At 34.3% G+C, this 19,019-nt stretch overlaps 1 protein-coding gene and 1 long non-coding RNA gene across 2 annotated transcripts; both read right to left on the bottom strand.

Annotated features, from left to right (window-relative positions):
- Positions 1-5,162: 5,162 nt before the first annotated feature.
- Positions 5,163-14,847, bottom strand: LOC145612549 (3-oxoacyl-[acyl-carrier-protein] synthase II, chloroplastic-like). The gene is made up of 14 exons (XM_081667899.1): positions 14,242-14,847; positions 12,017-12,222; positions 11,704-11,907; positions 11,210-11,320; positions 11,033-11,128; positions 10,879-10,924; positions 10,719-10,798; positions 10,427-10,495; positions 10,251-10,335; positions 7,883-8,037; positions 7,685-7,765; positions 6,716-6,775; positions 6,151-6,317; positions 5,163-5,770 (listed from the first exon to the last, which is right to left on the bottom strand). Exons 1-13 carry the CDS (start codon positions 14,558-14,560, stop codon positions 6,201-6,203), a joined length of 1,629 nt encoding a protein of 542 aa, XP_081524025.1. The 5' UTR covers positions 14,561-14,847; the 3' UTR covers positions 5,163-5,770; positions 6,151-6,200.
- On the bottom strand, positions 8,736-10,241 carry LOC145612550 (uncharacterized). Its single transcript, XR_014106638.1, has 2 exons — positions 9,990-10,241; positions 8,736-9,902 (listed from the first exon to the last, which is right to left on the bottom strand). It is a non-coding gene; the product is annotated as an uncharacterized LOC145612550 (long non-coding RNA).
- Positions 14,848-19,019: the final 4,172 nt, after the last annotated feature.

Here is a 19,019-nt window from a genome sequence, read left to right as displayed (position 1 = left end):
AAATGGGCTCCCGGAGAGTATTAGGGACAATGGTAAACATCTCGGCAAATTTTATTTCCGGGCGAAAAAAAGTTCAAAAAATTCCAAAATTGAAGACTATTTATCCACGCTTTTTGAGGGATTTTGGAGGTTGTTGAACCCGGTATCGGAAAGTCTTGAGATGCTAGGGGTTACATCTCGGGGTCATAGTATGACGTTTGAAACCATATATAATCATTATATGTCGTCATAAATGTACGCGGTGTAGCTTGATTCTATGAAATCAATGCAAGTTGTAATTGGGTAAATTGACTGTTCAGAGGCATATTGGATGGTTTTACCCACCCAAATGGGCTCCCAGAGGCTATTAGGGACCATGGTAAACATCTCGACTATTTTTATTTCCGGACGAAAATAGGTCAAAAAATTCCAAAATTGATGTTATTAACCACGCCTTTTTATGATTTTAGGAGGTTTCGAGACCCGATATTGGAAAGTCTGGAGATGCTAGTGGATACATCTCAGGTCATATAATGACGTTTGGAACTATATATGATCATTATATGTTGTCATAAATGTTCGTAGTGTAGCTTGATTCTATGAAATCCGTGCAAGTTGAAATTGGGTAAATTGACTTTTTAAAGACATATTAGATGGTTTTACCCACCCAAATAGCTCTCTGAGGATATAAGGGACCATGGTAAACATCTCGACTATTTTTATTTCCGGGCGAAAATAGGTCAAAAAATTCCAAAATTGAAGGCTATCTACGCTTTTTGAGGAATTTTTAAGGTTTCGGGACCCGGCATAATAAAGACTTAAGATTCTAGGGGTTAAATTTCGGGGTCATATAATGACGTTTGGAACCATATATGATCATTATATGTTGTCATAAATGTCTGCGGTACGGTGTAGCTTGATTTTATGATATCGGTACAAGTTGCGAACGGATAAATTGACCGTTTAAAGGCATATTGGATGGTTTTACCCACCCAAATGGGCTCCCGGAGGTTTATGAGGGACCATGGTAAACATCTCGACAATTTTTACTTCAGAGCGAAAAAAGGTCAAAAAATTCCAAAATTGAAGTCTATTATCCACGCTTTTTGAGGAATTTTGGAGGTTTCGGAACCCGTTATCAGAAAGTCTTAAGATGCTAGGGGATACATCTCGTGGTGATACAATCACGTTTGGAACCATATATGATCATTATGTGTTGTTATAAATGTCTGTGGTGTAGCTTGATTCTTTGAAATCGGTGCAAGTTGCGAACGGATAAATTAACCGTTTAAAGGCATATTGGATGGTTTTACCCACCCAAATGGGCTTCGGAGGATATTAGGGACCGTGGTAAACATCTTGACAATTTTTATTTCCGGGCAAAAAAAGGTCAAAAAATTCCAAAATTGAAGGATATTATCCATGTTTTTTGAGGAATTGTGGAGGTTGCGGGACCCGATATCGGAAAGTCTTGAGATACTAGGGGATAAATCTCGGGGTCATATAATGACGTTTGGAACCATATATGATCATTATATGTTGTAATAAATGTTCGTGGTGTAACTTGATTCTATGAAATCTTTGCAAGTTGAAATTGGGGAAATTGAGTGTTTAAAGGAATATTGGATGGTTTTACCCACCTAAATGGGCTCTTGGAGAGTATCAGGGACAATGGTAAACATCTCGGCAATTTTTATTTTTGGGCGAAAAAAAGGTTAAAAAATTCCAAAATTGAAGGCTATTATCCACGTTTTTTGAGAAATTTTGGAGGTTTCGGGACCCGATATCGAAAAGTCTTGAGATGCTAGGGGTTACATCTCGGAGTCAGATAATGACGTTTTAAACCATATATAATCATTATATGTTGTCATATATGTTCGTGGTGTAGTTTGATTCTATTAAATCAGTGCAAGTTGTAATTAGGTAAATTGACTGTTTAAAGGCATATTGGATGGTTTTACCCACCCAAATAGCTCCTAGAAGGTATTAGGGACCATGGTAAACATTACGATTATTTTCATTTCCGGGCGAAAAAAGGTCAAAAAATTCCAAAATTGAAGGTTATTCACGCATTTTGAGGAATTTTGAAGGTTTCGAAACCCGACATCGGAAAGTCTTGAGATGCTAGGGGATAAATTTCGGGATCATGTAATGACGTTTGGAACTATATCATAAATGTCCGCAGTGTAGCTTTATTATATGAAAGCGGTGCAAGTTGCGAACGGAAAAATTGACCGTTTAAGGGCATATAGGATGGTTTTACACACCCAAATGGGCTCCCATAGGGTCATTAGGGACCATGGTAAATATCTCGGCTATTTTTATATCCGGGCGAAAAGACTAGGAAAACCAACGAAATACGAAAAAAGTACAAAACAAGAGAGGAAAGCATAAAACTAAGCATTTATTAAGCATGAAAGCCATAAAAAGAAGGTTAAAACAACCTAAATGCTCATCAAATGGGTGCCATAAATGATACCCATCAATGCTTTTACCCACCCAAATGGGCTCCTAAAGGGTTATTAGAGACCATGGTAACATCTCGGCTATTTTTATTTCCGGGCGAAAAAAGGACGAAAAAAATTCCAAAATTGAAGGCTATTATCCACGCTTTTTTAGGAAATTTTGGAGGTTTCGAGACCAGGCATCGGAAAGTCTTAAGATGCTATGGGATACATCTCGGGGTCATATAATGACGTTTGGAACCATATATGATCATTATATTTTGTCATAAATGTCAGTGGTGTAGCTTGATTTTTTGAAATCGGTGCAAGTTGCGAACGGATAAATAGACTGTTTAAAGGCATATTGGATGGATTCACCCACCCAAATGGGATCCCGGAGGGTATTATGGACCATGGTAAACATCTCGACAATTTTTATTTCCGGGCAAAAAAAGGTCAAAAAATTCCAAAATTGAAGGCTATTATCCATGTTTTTTGAGGAATTTTGGAGGTTTCGGAACCCGGTATCGGAAAGTCTTGAGATGCTAGGGGATACATCTCGGGGTCATATAATGACATTTGGAACCATATATGATCATTATATGTTGTCATAAATGTCTGTGGTGTAGCTTGATTCTATGAAATCTATGCAAGTTGAAATTGGATAAATTGACTGTTTAAAGGCATATTGGATGGTTTTACCCACCTAAATGGGCTCCCAGAGAGTATTAGGGACAATGGTAACATCTCGGCAATTTTTATTTCTGAGCGAAAAAAGGTTAAAAAATTCCAAAATTGAAGGCTACTATCCACACTTTTTGAGGAATTTTGGAGGTTTCAGGACCCGGTGTTGGAAAGTCTTAAGATGCTAGGGGATACATCTCGGGGTCATATAATGACGTTTAGAGCCATATATTATCATTATATGTTGTCATAAATGTCCGTGGTGTAGCTTGATTTTATGAAATCTTTGCAAGTTTAAATTGGGTAAATTGACCGTTTAAAGGCATATTGGATGGTTTTACCCACCGGAATAGCTCTTAGAGGATATTAGGCACCATGGTAAACATCTCGATTATTTTTATTTCCGGGCGAAAAAAGGTCAAAAAATTCCAAAATTGAAGGCTATTCACGCTTTTTGAGGAATTTTGGAGGTTTCAGGACCCGACATCAGAAAGTCTTGAGATGCTAGGGGATAAATTTCGGGGTCATATAATGACGTTTGGAACCATATATGATCATTATATGTTGTCATAAATGTCCGCGGTGTAGCTTTATTATATGAAATCGGTGCAAGTTGCGAATGGATAAATTGATCGTTTAAAGGCATATAGGATGGTTATACCCACCCAAATGGTCTCCCGGAGGGTTATTAAAGACCATGGTAAACATATCGGCTATTTTTATATCCGGGCGAAAAGAGGTCAAAAAATTCCAAAACTGAAGGCTATTATCCTCACTTTTTTAGGAAATTTTGGAGGTTTCGGGACCCAGTATCGGAAAGCCTTGAGATGCTAGAGGATACATCTCGGGGTCATATAATGACATTTGGAACCATATATGATCATTATATGTTGTCATAAATGTCCGTGGTGTAGCTTGATTCTTTGAAATTAGTGGAAGTTGCGAATGGATAAATTGACCGTTTAAAGGCATATTGGATGGTTTTACCCACCCAAATGAGCTCCCGGAGGATATTAGGGACCGTGGTATACATCTCGGCAATTTTTATTTCCGGGCGAAAAAAAGGTCAAAAAAATTCCAAAATTTGATTGTTCGTACATGATTTATACCGTACATGATTTCAATGTTTGACATGGATTTGTTGAGCACTCGACTAGCTCATGCAAGAATGCAATATACTTAAAATGCACGTGCTAAGCAATTTGATTTTTGTTTTTAGACAAATTAGAAAAGGCAACGAGCATACAATCTCAATCATCCCTTTTTAACGCAATGTACTTGAAATACATTAATTGATAAGACAAAAGAGAACAATAAAGTCCTGACTTTAGATATAGACGGACTCAAAACTCCAAACTTTAAATGCAACCTAAACTCCCAACCCGAAAGACTAAGCTACCGATAAGCTAGGATCCTACAAAACAAAACCAACCTTAAAAGCAATCTCATTCAAAATAATGTCAAGCTACTAGCTTAGATTATTTCTCACATAACTTTGAATCTCAATATATGAGAATAATGATCCTGTAGTTAACTACCCATCAGTTCTAGTGTTCTACCCTTGAACCCCATCAAAACAACTCCATTCAAAGCACATTTACATTGAAATTAACACCTTTGGTCTGGACGTAGAATTCAGATGAACAATTTGTAGGTTAAGGTTTTTTATTTTTATTTTTTTTTCAGGCCTGTTCTGATTGACTGAATTGAGCTGAACTGAATATTTTATGAGAGAAGAAAATTAAGAACTGAAAATAACCTGAAGATAACAGGCCCGAATCCTTTAATAAATTTGTTCTATCTTATTATTTGCAAATGAAGATTTGATGCTCGTCTGATCACTGTTAATATATATATATATGAACTAGAGTTCACTTCAATAATTTTTTTTTTTTTAGAATGCTTTAAAAACTTTTGATACCGAAAATCAGGTGAAGGAATCATACCATAAAAACCTCACCCCAAAAGCCAAGGCTTGTAGAGTTGTAGTTCATGATGGCGAGAGTGTTAAATGTTGTTTAACAACTCAAATTACAAGTATAAACAAATAGTGTATCAATGTTCAACTTGCTTGTAGGAGTTGTAGATATAGCATCAATAAACGGCATACACCATTGTTTCAGTTATCAATTCAGAAGATAAAAAAAATACACTATTTGACACCACTATTGAACCTAAATCTACCCAACAGCAGATGCAGGAAATTAAGTGCAGCACCTCTCCAACTTCTTCACATCAAGGAAAGATTGAGAGAGCACACATGAGCGTTGAGCATCAATGACAATGATGGAAAAGTCTCAACATTCATCAGTAACTAACTGGAATGTAAAATTCTATTCTAAAACTCGCTATGAATATCAAAACCCATTCTATTACACTTGTACATCAACAAAACAACAGCAGTTTTATGTAGCAGATATTCATAATTTGTGGAGCGGTATGAACTGCCAAATATAATGAGTGACAATAAATCTGCTCCAGAAGCAAGTCCTCTTGTCGCCAGCAGGCTGCATTTAACTTTCCCTCATATTGAGCATGCCTTTATGTAAAAGCATCACATTACGCACTTCCGCCATCTATATGCCTTCTAGGAATGCAAGGTTAGATATTAGCAATCTGCATTTTTTTTTTATCAAGGTGTAGCAAACCATCAATTCGCACCCCTGTAGAGAAGCATGAACATGATTTCAGATAATTATATGTTTTCACGTACAAATTGGAAACCTCTTGAATCTTTAAAGGATTGTATACTAAGTGAATTTTTAATAGAATGAAAATAAATATTTTCCAGCATGAATGCATTATTAGTAAAAATGCAACACATCACTCATCAAATACACTAGTAAATACATCATTATGATTTCTTTAACTGCATTATATAGAGCTATGTTAATTATGATTCCACATCGATTTTATGACAGTATGTGGAACAGCAATTAAATAAGAAGTACAAATGCCATCCAATTCACATGTTTCTAAAGCTTCTCAGTTGCAAACCAAACTAGATTCATACAGTTATAATGCACTTAGAGAAGCAGCAAACCTGACATAATCAGCACCATTATTAAGTGTGGCTACGGTAGCAAAAATGATCTACTTGTAAGGAGCAAATACGATTGAAGAATTCTGTCCACCAAACCCGAACGAATTGGACAAAGCTGCTTTGACATCCATTCTTTCTTTCTCTGGGCCAACGAGCAACTTAGTGTCCTGGTTTGAACACCTTCAAGTTAGATGATAGAATGGTACAAAACATAGGAACAAATTTACACCTCATACCAACAAACACTCATCAAGTCTAAAAAACGACATTAATGGCAGAACAGAAAATTTAGTCCGAGAATGCTCAAGTAGTCAAATGTAGTTGTTTGGCACAACAGATCATTAAAGCAACAATGAAGATAAAAAAAAAGTACTTATGACAGACAAATCATTATTCACACTTCACAGTCATCACATTCCATCACAACACATTTTTTAGCTTGGTGGTTAAAAAAATGCAGAATTTATAGTGGAAAGCAGGCAACAGCTTATAAGACAAAATACTAGTCACTGAATCAGCTACAAAAGATTAAAAATATAGCAGTGATAAAAATAAAAAAAAATACCACGCCTTCATCTGGATTTTCAAGGTTGACATTTGGATGTAGCCATCCTGTCCGTATTGCCTGTTACAACACACATATCAAGCATTAGTTAAAAAGCACTTAGCCAGATAAGTTCGAATGCAAGACTTTTTTCCAATCATTTGGTTGGGTGACCAAAAGATAAGGAGATATGTGTTAAATGATTAGGAGGAACATGAAGGTTCGAGTTAATATGATCAAGCAATCAAGTTTTGAAAATCATTTGTTCGTTATCACTACAAAACACCTCTAGGAAAACAGTGACACTATAACGTTGATACTGGTAAACTATTTTTTGTTAAAAGACCAAGCAACATACAGACGATGCTAATAGCCAATAAAAAAAATAAATAAATAAATAAATAAAATAAAATAAAATAAATAAATAAATAAAAAAAAAAAAGAAAGAAAGAAAAAAAAGGGGTGTTTGTTTGGTTGATATGAAAATCATGGGAGCTTATTATCCTAGGAAGTGGAAGATTGGGGCATTGTTTGGGGCAAAAACCTGAGAAGTAACACTTATGAAGTTCCACTTCCCAAAAAACATGAAAATTTTCTTACCTAGGTCTCCCTGGGTAAGTGAAAATTTTCGTATGTTTTCTTGGCTTTTTTCACTAACCTAGGAGGATTTAAGTAAGCAATATCCTCCATTTTGTGGGAAGTGGGACTTCCTACGATAAGTGACTATTAGTGTATTTGCCAGCCAAACAATACCACAATCTTCCTATTCTAAGGAAATTTTAATTTCCATAATTTTAACGTCAACCAATCAAGAATCAAGTGATTTTCTTTGTTTTAGCTGATGAATATCAAGCGGAACAAAATGCCATCGTTTTAGCCTCCCCATGTGAGGAGGGGGGAGGGGAGGTCTTTCTGTTTTTTTTAACCACTGGTGACAAGAACAAGCCATGTTGCAAATTAAATATCATGGGATTACTAGTCCAACAATACCTGTACAGTTGCAACAGCTTCAATACCACCAGCTGCTCCAAGAAGGTGGCCAGTCATGGACTTTGTAGAGTTTATTCTCACCTGTGTATGAGAAAATAGCTTATTAAAGCTTGTTAAATAATTAATCTTCCTTCCAAAAAAATATATATAAATAACTAATTAATCACTGCAAAAGAGAAAATAGAAAAAATTATGTACCTCAGGATTATCACCAAAACAGCGAACCAAGGCTTGGTATTCCTTAAGGTCACCATTTGGAGTTGATGTAGCATGTGCATTTATATAATTGATATCTTCCTTGGCAAGACCAGCCTCAGCTAAGGCTTTCTCAATGCAGAGTGTAACTCCAACCCCTTTGTCCGGAAAAAAAAAGGTAAAATAAGCATATCAACTCTCAATTCCCCAGCTAACATTGAAAATGCAGGAGAAAGTAGGGGGCCATCTAAAGCACCATGAACAGGCAGAAGTCATACAAAGTTCGTGTCATAACTAATAGAGCAAGTGAGTAGGTAAGACAAGTCAGCTTTTTAAATTTTAATTGTGGATGTTTGTTAAAACCATAATGCAACATAATTAAGGATATCAAGTCCCTCATACAAATTGTGGAGCCAATTGTACGTAATTGTAGTTATTTATTTATTTTTGGTTTGATAAGAGAGTATAAATAGGACATGAAGTTTTAAAGGGGAGGGGTAAAAAAAGGACTTGATGTCCTAGAAGGTCAAACCCGTCAAAGTAACCAAATTTTACAAAGAAACCCAGTCCCTTTGAATCTCCAAAATAAAGTAGCACCTAAAACTGTAAAAGCTCCAACCACTATAGCCCATAAAAAGCTAGATTTTTATTTTTTTTTTGTCATTTTTATTATCACCGGAACGCACTTTTTCGGTCAAGTGACGTACACTTTTTTTTTTTTTACATTATTTCTGCAACTTTTCTTAATTCCTCTTAAACATATTTATCTCCTCTCCATTTCAAACAATTTTACATTGACTTGTGTGTGTGTGTGGAGAGAGGGGGGGGGGGGGGGGGGGGGAGGGTGGGTGGGTGGTGGTTGTTGCAAGTAAAAGGAAAAAACAGAATGATAAGTTTGAAGGAATAACATTGCAGGAAACAGAATGAAAGCTTCAACAGGAAATCAACCCACCAAAAATATTGAACACGGTATGTTTCCTCCAATTGAGATTCTAAAACTATCTATACCTCAGTATACCAGAGTAGAAGATGTGACAAAAGTTAACCGCCTACCACTAGCTAACTACTCCCTCTGCTTCTAAACATGGTTACGTTTGCCATCTGGTGTTCCCCTTTCTTAGATACATTCCAAATCTTTCTATTTCCAATATGGATACATTTACACATTTTCCTCATATATATACATACTTCCCAAAAGTAACTATTCTTACTTACCAACTCCCAAAGCAAATATTCCCATTATCCAAAGTTAAATTAAAGTTTTAATACATGATATATGTGACATCTAATCATTGCTTTAAATTATCTTTTTATTTTTTTAATAAACACGTAAAATCACCAAAATGTAACCATAATTTGGGAATGGAGGGAGTAATAAATAATTATACTTGCTGTTAGATAAAATAAGAATAGTCGCAGAAATAAGATTAAAATAAATTTATCTCTCTCAATAAAATTCAGCCCAGCGAGAAAGTAGGCCAAAACATCAGCAATCTTTTCATTATTTTTTTAATACCAAAATGCCACCCTTTTTTCTTGTCAAACTGGAAAAAGGGTATCAGTATTTATACCAAAATGGCTAATTGGCTCACCCAAACCCCTATAAATCACACAAGCAAAAACTCTGCAGTGGAAAGGAGGCAAACACGTAAAATCACCAAAATGTAACCATAATTTGGGAATGGAGGGAGTAATAAATAATTATACTTGCTGTTAGATAAAATAAGAATAGTCGCAGAAATAAGATTAAAATAAATTTATCTCTCTCAATAAAATTCAGCCCAGCGAGAAAGTAGGCCAAAACATCAGCAATCTTTTCATTATTTTTTTAATACCAAAATGCCACCCTTTTTTCTTGTCAAACTGGAAAAAGGGTATCAGTATTTATACCAAAATGGCTAATTGGCTCACCCAAACCCCTATAAATCACACAAGCAAAAACTCTGCAGTGGAAAGGGGGCAAACCCAAAACTCCTGGATCCTGGCACAACACAAAAGTTGTCATCCAAAAATGTTATCCCACCTAACAATGAAGGAAGGTGTATGATCATGATAATCATCGGCGTGAAAAAGCAACCAAATATAGATGCAATTTATAATGTAGTCTTACTTATCCTACAAAAAGTTAGCATTCACATGAAACCTCTCCTCTTAAAAGGAACCTCTGCTTTCCACTTTCCAAATGAAATCAACGGCAGGAAAAAGAGGGGATGAGGCGGCATAGTCAAGCACCCAAGAAATCCAAGTACTGAAGAGTGCTGATATAAGCACAGACAATCACAGAAGAAAACAGAACATAGTCTGCTTGATTGGTAGTTTTAGTCCATTGAAAATCACAGAAAACCACACCCTAAACCCTTGCATAAGTTACCTTCTGGGTGAGGCTCGGTCACATGATAGGCATCACAAGTGAAACTACCACCCAAAAATTCTGCATAGATTTCAGCACCTCTGGCCTGCAAAAAAAGAATGCAATCCTGTTAGAATGCAAAAAACTCGATCCCAAGTGATTAGAATTCATTAAGCAATTGTCAAGAGCTACTATACCAGAGCATGTTCTAATTCTTCCAGAAGCAAAACACCAGCACCTTCCCCCATAACAAACCCATCACGATTCTGAGGACACAAAATCCAATTAAGGTAAAGTTAAACATCCTTCTGTATCCACTAAAATGCCAGAATTTATTTTTCAGACTGGGTCTTGCACACATGAAAGAAAAAGAATAATAATTTTTTTTAACAGTATAGGCCACAAATTCCAAGGTTGCAAGTTTATTCAGCAAGTATAATTTGATCCAAATACACATGATCAGCGAAGAACAAAAGAAATAGATCATACCATATCCCAAGGGCGCGATGCTTTGGTAGGATCACTGTTCCTCTGTGAAAGTGCTTTGCAAGCTACAAATCCTCCCAAGCCTGTGGAAAATTTAAAATTATAGATAGGTAAAATGAATCAGACCAAACTAATGAATGATCAAAGAGGTCAACACACATACCAATCGGTATTATTGCTGCATCTGAGCCACCACAGAGCATCAAATCCTACATTCTCTCAATAGATTATCAGGAAAAGTTCAATATGAATAGATGAAAAATAAACAGAAACTAGATTCCATAAAGTTGGTATACAGGATTAACAGGAATACTTACAGCTTCCCCTCTAATTATATGGTTTGCTGCACTAAGTATACAAAAGTTGCTAGTTGCACAAGCAGTAGAGATTGAATAATTTGGGCCCATCCACCCCTGTTGTTTAAGATAACAATCATCAAGAGAATGTTACAGAGTCAGAACATGTTTTTTCAATTGGTGTAAAGAACAACTGACCAAGTCCATTGCCAGCATGGCAGATCCCATATTTGTTGTTGCAAATGGCACACAAAAAGGATTCATCTTCTTGTATGAAATACGGAGAGCTTCTATTGCATCATTAAAAACCTGCTCAGTTTCAAACACAGCCCAATGTCAAGGAAGTATTAAGCAACAGTGGCGTGACTGCATTAGAGACTATCTCTATCACATAAGGTAGGTAATGTGAATATAGCCCTTGTGCAAATATCAAGGTGACACAAGCTAAACTTAACTGATTTTTTTTTCATTCCCTAATAAACATTCAAGAAAAAACTAGCTTCCAGCTTTAAACAGCAGCATTAACCTCGTCGAGGAGGAGTGACAGACTCAGAGTTTAACCACTCGCCTCAAGCCCTCAACAGAGGCTCAAGACACTGTAGGGTTAGAACAAGTATGTTGCTGGGGGGCCCTGGGCCCAATAGCAAGCACTCTCATGGTGAATGATTACATGCTTAAACAAAATATCGTACCTTCATGCCACCCATTGCAGACCCAATCAGAACACCACATTTTGTTTTGTTTATATCATTCATGATTTCCTCCGTAAGTCCAGCATCCACCAAGGCTTTCTTTCCAGCAGTAAGCATATAGAGCATGAACTTGTCCATTCTCTTCGAAAGCTTAGGTGCAACCCAACCTTCAGTAGAAAAAGACTTGATTTCTCCAGCAATTCTCTACAAACAAAATAAATAAATAAATATTATAATGTAAAATAAATTGTAGGTACAAGTTTTCAGCAGAAGAATTCAACACATGCGATGCGAAGGAAGGCAGCAGACATACTGTAGGAAAACTGGCACAATCAAAAGTCTCTATCTCACTTATGCCGCTGACACCCTCGAGCAAATTATTGTAGAAGACATCTATTTCATGTCCTAACGGGGAAACCACTCCCATCCCTGTCACAACTACTCGCCTCTGTTTTGTAACAGGCTTCTTATTAGTTGTAACTTCCATTGAAGGCTCAACTGCCACAGCCATGGCTCTTCCTGAAACACAGAAAAAAGACTGTTAATTTACAAGTAATAAGAATTTTGCTCTTTTTTCATAATATTGAGCCATGTACCAAGAAGATCAAACAGCTAGAGAAACTTAGCAAAGTTACACGAGTATTCAATCAGATACCACCACAGAATATATAACTACTGTATATTGAGAAGCCTTTAAAACCCAAAAAAAAAAAAAAAAAAAAAAAACCAATTCACATCCTATAAAGTAGATTTCAAAAGGCAAGGCCCAAGAGCCCAATATAGAAACACATCTCCTGGTAAAGAAAGGTCTTTCCATGTTGTTCTACAATGAATTCTGCATGCTCCTTCATCATAGCATAGATACTATTGTGACTAAATAATACTATTAGTAGCTCCAGGACCCACCAAGGGCTCGAGCTAGTATTGATTTGAATTGCAGGCCTCACTAAGCCACATCTCAAGTTCATTTGCAATCAGCTCAGACTACTCAGGGTACTGAAACTTAGGATGACAGCTATTCTTTCTATTCTTCAAAAATAAAATCTTCTAGGTTTTTAACTATTCTTCAAAAATAAAATCTTCTAGCTTTTTAAAATTAAACTTTGACTAATAGTTACTCTAAAATTATATGGTAATTATTATATACTACCTCCGTTAATTATTATGTGCAACTTTGGAATATTTTATATCTCACAAATAATACCCCAAAGTTGCACATAATAATTAACGGAGGTAGTACTACGTATCTATTTCCACATGTGAAAGCATTAATATGATATTTATTTATATATTTCACTATTTCAGTCAATTTTAAAGATTTTCACGTTCAAAGCTCAACATCAAAGAGTAAAGTAGTAAACACATCATATATTTAGAAACGTGGGAAGTAAAGCCCTAAGAGGCAAACACGTGCAACAGACTTATAATAGATCATTCTTTTATTTAAGAGTATTGCAAGGGGTCATTTATTGGTCAGATGTGGGAAGTAAAGCCCTAAGAGGCAAACACATGCAAGGGACTCTAGGAAAGGTGCCCATATGTAGTGAGGATCAGCTAGATGCAATTCTCTATAGAGGCTGTGCATTTAGTCAGATAAATACTTCTATACTTCTATTCTGTAATTAATTTATCCCCTACGCATCAATATCATGATCCATAGCCAATTCTTGCTAAAGAATTGAAAAATTCAAGAAAAAAAAAATCCCTATAACATCAAATAAACAAACCCACATCAAATGACATCCTCTAAGGATTTACACTCATAAAAGAAGAATAAATTAAATCCAAGGTCAAGCAACTAGGCCAGCTTACCAATTCTAGAAATGTAAGTCAAAAACTATGCAATTTTCATATTAGCAACAATCTCCACCCTAGGTAGTAGTCACGTCTGAGAAACTATAACCAAAGATGAATGACTTGAATGAGCCTTCACACTTGCTAAACTGACACTGTAAATTAATCGACATCGTCTCTCTGAAACCTAGCAAACATCAATTGCCCTACCAACCATCCTCAAATTTGCCAAAAGACGGCGAAATGCCAGGCAAAAAGGAAGCAAAGTAGATACATATATCCCATCGCATGCACAATAAGATTCTCACTCCATACTACCAGATAACAGCAACATCATCCAAAAGTACAAAACTCCCACACACAAATTGCATGAACAGGTTTGACATAGTCACACTTCACTAATTTTTACAAGGGACAAAAACATGTCATCCTTGATATCAAATATAAAATTGCCTCGTATAACACGCCCCTACACTCAACAAACACAGATACTTGATCTTCAATTATTCAAGAATCTAATGAAAAACCCCATGATTACATAAACAAGTCACAACAAACAAGATCATCAACTATATCATAAATTATCAAAAATGATCAAAATCATTCAAATAAATATATAAATCAAAAATTAAAAAAAAAAAAACCCACATTGGAAATATCAATATAAACTTAAATCCAATAAAACCCATTAAAATTACTTGAAAAAATAATCAAAAAAATTCCCAATAAACCCCATTGATATACCTGAATGTAGAGCTCGATTACTCCGCCTTTGCCTTCTATTCATATACCCAAAATTGGATCCAAAAATCGAAGAAAACCCACGAAAATCACCATTATTATTACCAAGATTATAAAACCCACCATTATTATAATATTCATCACAAGGTTCAAATGCCTTTAACATCTTAGCATTGCATTTAAACTCCATTGCTCTTTTCTTGCGACTTCTTGAGGAGAGAGAAGATGCGCCACCATCTCTTCCACCACCGCCGCAACCGACGGACATGCACGCCGCCACCAGCCACGTGCACAGTGGTGTCCCCACCGTGTACGCCGCCATTAAAACGAAAAAATTGAGCTTTTTTTTCTCTCTCTTACTTAATAGTGGAAAATCAATATTTTTTGAGAAATTATATAGTGATTATCGAAATTAAAGAAATACCCAGAAAGCTAAAAATTGTGGGGTTTTAGAGAAATAAATGAGAGCATGGAGAGAAAAAGGGTGGTTGTGACTAGATTCAATCTGCGGAAGATAATGGAAGTTGAAAAAATCACACTCTAAAATTTATTTATTTTTTTACCCTTTTATTTTAATTTTTGAGGGTATTTGAATTTGATCGATATTTAATTAAATGTTTTTATTTTTTTTTGGGTTGAATTAAAATGTTTATGATTTTCTGGAGAGAGAAGAAAATGAAGAAACCCAGAAAAGAACAAGAGGAGCCAAGTGTCCTGTGATTTGTGAGAACCCTAAATATCTGACAATTTTATTGTTTATATTATTTTTGTTGTTATATTATTATAAACTTTATAATATAAAAATAGAATTATACTATAGCAAAAGGATCTGTGTACCAGAAATTTTGATAGATTATGATATGATGATTTTATATTACGATATTTACAATGCTCTCTCAGTTACTTGGCAAATGCCAAATGGCAATCCTTGGTTTTTTTTTTTCATTTTTTATTGATTAATAGACCGATGAAATTATTTATGGGATACTAGTTTTACTGATACGTAGGTATTTGACTATTTTTCAAAGAAATTTGTAAAATAGGGTGTATAATTAAATTAGTACTCCTTCTAATCCTTTTTACTCCATATTACTTATGGTTAACTTTGCACGTTTGCCTTTGCCCTTGTTTGATCATTTATATCTTTCATTTCATAGTTGTAAAAATTGTAAAGATTAATTATGGAAATTTTGTCAACAACTACCAATTATAACCTCTGTTTTGAAAACAACTACCTTTTAAAAAAAAAATTTGAAACAACTACCACAAAAATTTTAAAAGTTAGAGTAGCATTAGTGCACTACCACATTAGTATTTCCGACTAGAATCTCCGGTGAGAGGGGCCGACTTTTTGTCTTTCCCTCCAATATGAGTTTCTCTCTCCTCTCTATGTAACTGTTTATTTTCGTTTCACAACAAAGACCCCTCATAATAAAATTAGTTCTCAAATTTCTTCCTTTTTTCATCAATTGAGCAAGGCGAATTATTTTTGGAGCATTATGATGGTAATTGTGTTTATATTCTACAAAATTTGAGAATTTCAAATGCTAATTAGGGTTCTTAATGAGTTGAAATTGGGGAAATTGGGAAAATTAGGGTTTCGCTTTTCTAATTTTGCATTTTGAGTGAATTGAATCGATTCCATATCCACATTAGGGTTACTTAATTGGTTGTAATCCATGTAATTGGAGGGAAAGGCAAAAAGTGGGCCCCTCTCACCGGAGATTCTAGCCGAAAATACTAATGTGGTAGTGCTACTCTAACTTTTAAAATTTTTGTGGTAGTTGTTTTAAAAAAAAAAACAAATTTAAAAGGTAGTTGTTTTCAAAACAGAGGCTATAATTGGTAGTTGTTGACAAAATTTCCATTAATTATCAATAAAGTAATCGTTGAGACGAATAAAACATTACAGTACCTCACATGACTATATAATATACTCGTATTTTATTTTTATTTTTTTGAAATAATATTTCACTTTGGGACATGCAATTAGAGAAGGAGAGGTTAAGGGAGTCTTTAAACCCCCCCCCCCCCCCCCCTAATACTTCTAGTTAGCAAGATTTGAACTTCAAACCTCTTGAATATAAGAGTAGAACTTTTTTAAAAAGACAATTAAAGTGAGTTGAGCCTTAATTAATTACGGAGTATAATTATAATTTACCTTGCATGGTATTTCTAGTACTACAGATTGTAAAACAAGAGTGCTATATAGATTTAAATTAAAGTTTTTTTTTTCCTTATAATAGTTAAAATTTATTTAATTTAAGCCTGAATTTATTTAATTTAATTTTTTCAGAATTTATTTTTTTATTTTATCAAAACTTATTTTTTCGACATAAATTAAATTTAAATGAAATATTACGAAACAAACACACCCTTAATGTGTGCAAACATTGAATGTACAGAGTAACTAGCTCAAAGGCACTTTAGTATGAAGCACATGATAATTTCGATTATTCGCCACTGAGCTCAAAAAGAATAGTAATTAACATTAATGAGGGTAAATAAGTAAATTAATATTTTAAGGGTATAAATGTCCACGTCCTCACTACATTGCGCTGTTCTGTTCACCTCTGATCTGTTCACTTATTTCAAGAAAAATAAGTTCAGATTAAATAAGTTCCGGAAAAATGATAACAGATAAGTTGTGATAAGGGTTAATCAGGGCTACCCAAGTTTAATTTATAGCTAAAATAAGTTCTAATAACGGCTAATAAGTTCAGATAAGTGAAAATCAGGTGAATAGAATGCACCCTAAAAGGTAAGGATAAGGATGCACAGCCATAAAATCGAGGACATGGTAGGTTATTTTATATGTTAAGGCCTCAATTTCTACGTTGTTTGTATGTGCTGGCTTGACATTCTATGTTCACATTTATTGAATTGAGTTGAACTAAACTGATTGGAGCTGAACTAAACTGAGCTGAAATAAATATTTTATGAAAGAGGATATTAGGAGTTGAACTGAATTGATTAGAGCTGAAGTGAACTGATTAGAGCTGAACTGAACTGAACTGAACTGAAATTAAGTAAATGTGAACAAGCCCTAAGCTCGCTAGTCATCTTCCTAAACCTTTTGAACTAAATATGACTGTAACAGTTATTGGATGAGGTTTTCCAATGTTTGAAACATATGTTCCATTAAATTCCAATTAAGATGATTCTTGAACTAGGGTGTGTAGAGGAAAAATTGATCGAAATACTAGTAAAAAATTGACTTAGGAGCTACAATAATTATAATAACATTAATATTTTTTTAAGTTAAGGAGAATGATCTTATCATATCTTGCAATTTATTTGATTCAGTTTGGGGGCACATACTTGAAAGTAGATGGGTGATATAAGGAAATTCCCTCCAACTACCTTTTTACTTGGTAAGATTTGAACCTTACACTTGTAGAATTTAAGGTAAGACTCTTACTAAGTGAGCTAAACTTTGCTTGGTTATGATAACGTAAGTTATAAAGTGTATGAATTGTAATAGTAATAGTTTACTCTATTATTTCAAACTAGCTTTCTAATTTTTTGTATTAGAGAAAGTTTAGCACCTAAAACAAAGTAGTAAAAAGTCTTCTGTGAATTACAGAGTATCAATTGCATCATAACTTTAAATATCTTATTAATTGATCTAGTTCTTAGCTTTGTCTCAAATTAACCGCAACAGTCTGATTGACACATAATTTTAGACACTTTAACTGAATTTATTTTTTATTATGTGGTTAATGGCTTTATTTTTTATTAAATGTAGTTCGAGCAAGTAGTAAGTAAAATGATCCCACGACATTGTTTAAGAGAGATAATAAAAAATTGAGGATTTATGACTTTTATAGAATGATTACAAATAATTTGAAACTGTATTATAAAGAATGATACAAATAATTTAAGACTGTATTATAAAGAATGATGCAAATGATTTGAGACGGAGGAGTATAATTTGTTTTGCTTTAAAGCAATACTAAATATTTCATATTTGCATAATTTTAGAGTTTGATTAGAGTGTTTAATTGTAATATAATACTCGTACACTTACAAAGTTACAATCAAACATGTGGTTGTGAACGAAGCCTTGGTAAATGGAAGGTGGTTGTAAGTTTGTTGTTTTGTTGCTGAGTTAGCATGCATGAAGCTGATTGTAGTTGAGTCTCTCCACCTTTTTTGTCTACAGTATTATTATTTAGGCTGCTCATAAATGTGGTTGAGAAAGAGGAATTTATAGTTTTGTTTCACTAATTTTGACTAAATTTCTTATATAGACCATCTAGTATGTACTCGTATATACGTAGCATATTATATAAAAATAAATACTCAAAATCAACTTCAATTTTCCAAATACAAAATAAAAACTTACAAGTAAAAGAAATTTAAGAAATAAAAACAACAAAAGTTAGTATAATTCACAAATTACACAAGATGTCATTTCAAGATGAAAATATTAGATTTTCGATTTGATAAAATTACTACACATCGAATATTAGATTGATCGCGTATTATTTTTACATTCCAAAATGCAAAAGATGTATCCTTTACGCTCGATAATAAAGTTAAAATAATGTGTGTCTTTATTATTGAGTAAATTAAGTCATTGATATATAGTCATTTTTACAAAGAATTTGATTAAGATAGGTTGCTAATTTGAACTTTGGAGTGTATATATAAACTAAAAGGTAAGGATGAATAAGCGGCAAAGATTCATTGAGTCATGAACTCACTAATGATATGTTATTGTCAACGAGTACTTGTATTAATTAAGAGGAGTGTGTGATATTTTAAATGAAGGAGAG

This window comes from Chenopodium album, chromosome 24 (genome assembly GCF_948465745.1).
Source record: "Chenopodium album chromosome 24, dcCheAlbu1.1, whole genome shotgun sequence".
NCBI classification, from domain to species: domain Eukaryota; kingdom Viridiplantae; phylum Streptophyta; class Magnoliopsida; order Caryophyllales; family Amaranthaceae; genus Chenopodium; species Chenopodium album.
The sequence above is the reverse complement of the archived record's forward strand: the minus strand, read 5'-3'. Positions and strand labels throughout refer to the sequence as shown.

What these genes read in the sequence shown, in the direction of transcription:
- LOC145612549 (XM_081667899.1), bottom strand. Translation starts at nt 14,560, where the DNA reads ATGGCGGCGTACACGGTGGGGACACCACTGTGCACGTGGCTGGTGGCG. An exon ending in GTTTTGGTGATAATCCTGAG is followed by an intron (nt 7,766 to 7,882) that starts GTACATAATTTT and finishes TCTCATACACAG; the next exon opens with GTGAGAATAAACTCTACAAA. An exon ending in AAGCTGTTGCAACTGTACAG is followed by an intron (nt 6,776 to 7,684) that starts GTATTGTTGGAC and finishes GTGTTGTAACAG; the next exon opens with GCAATACGGACAGGATGGCT.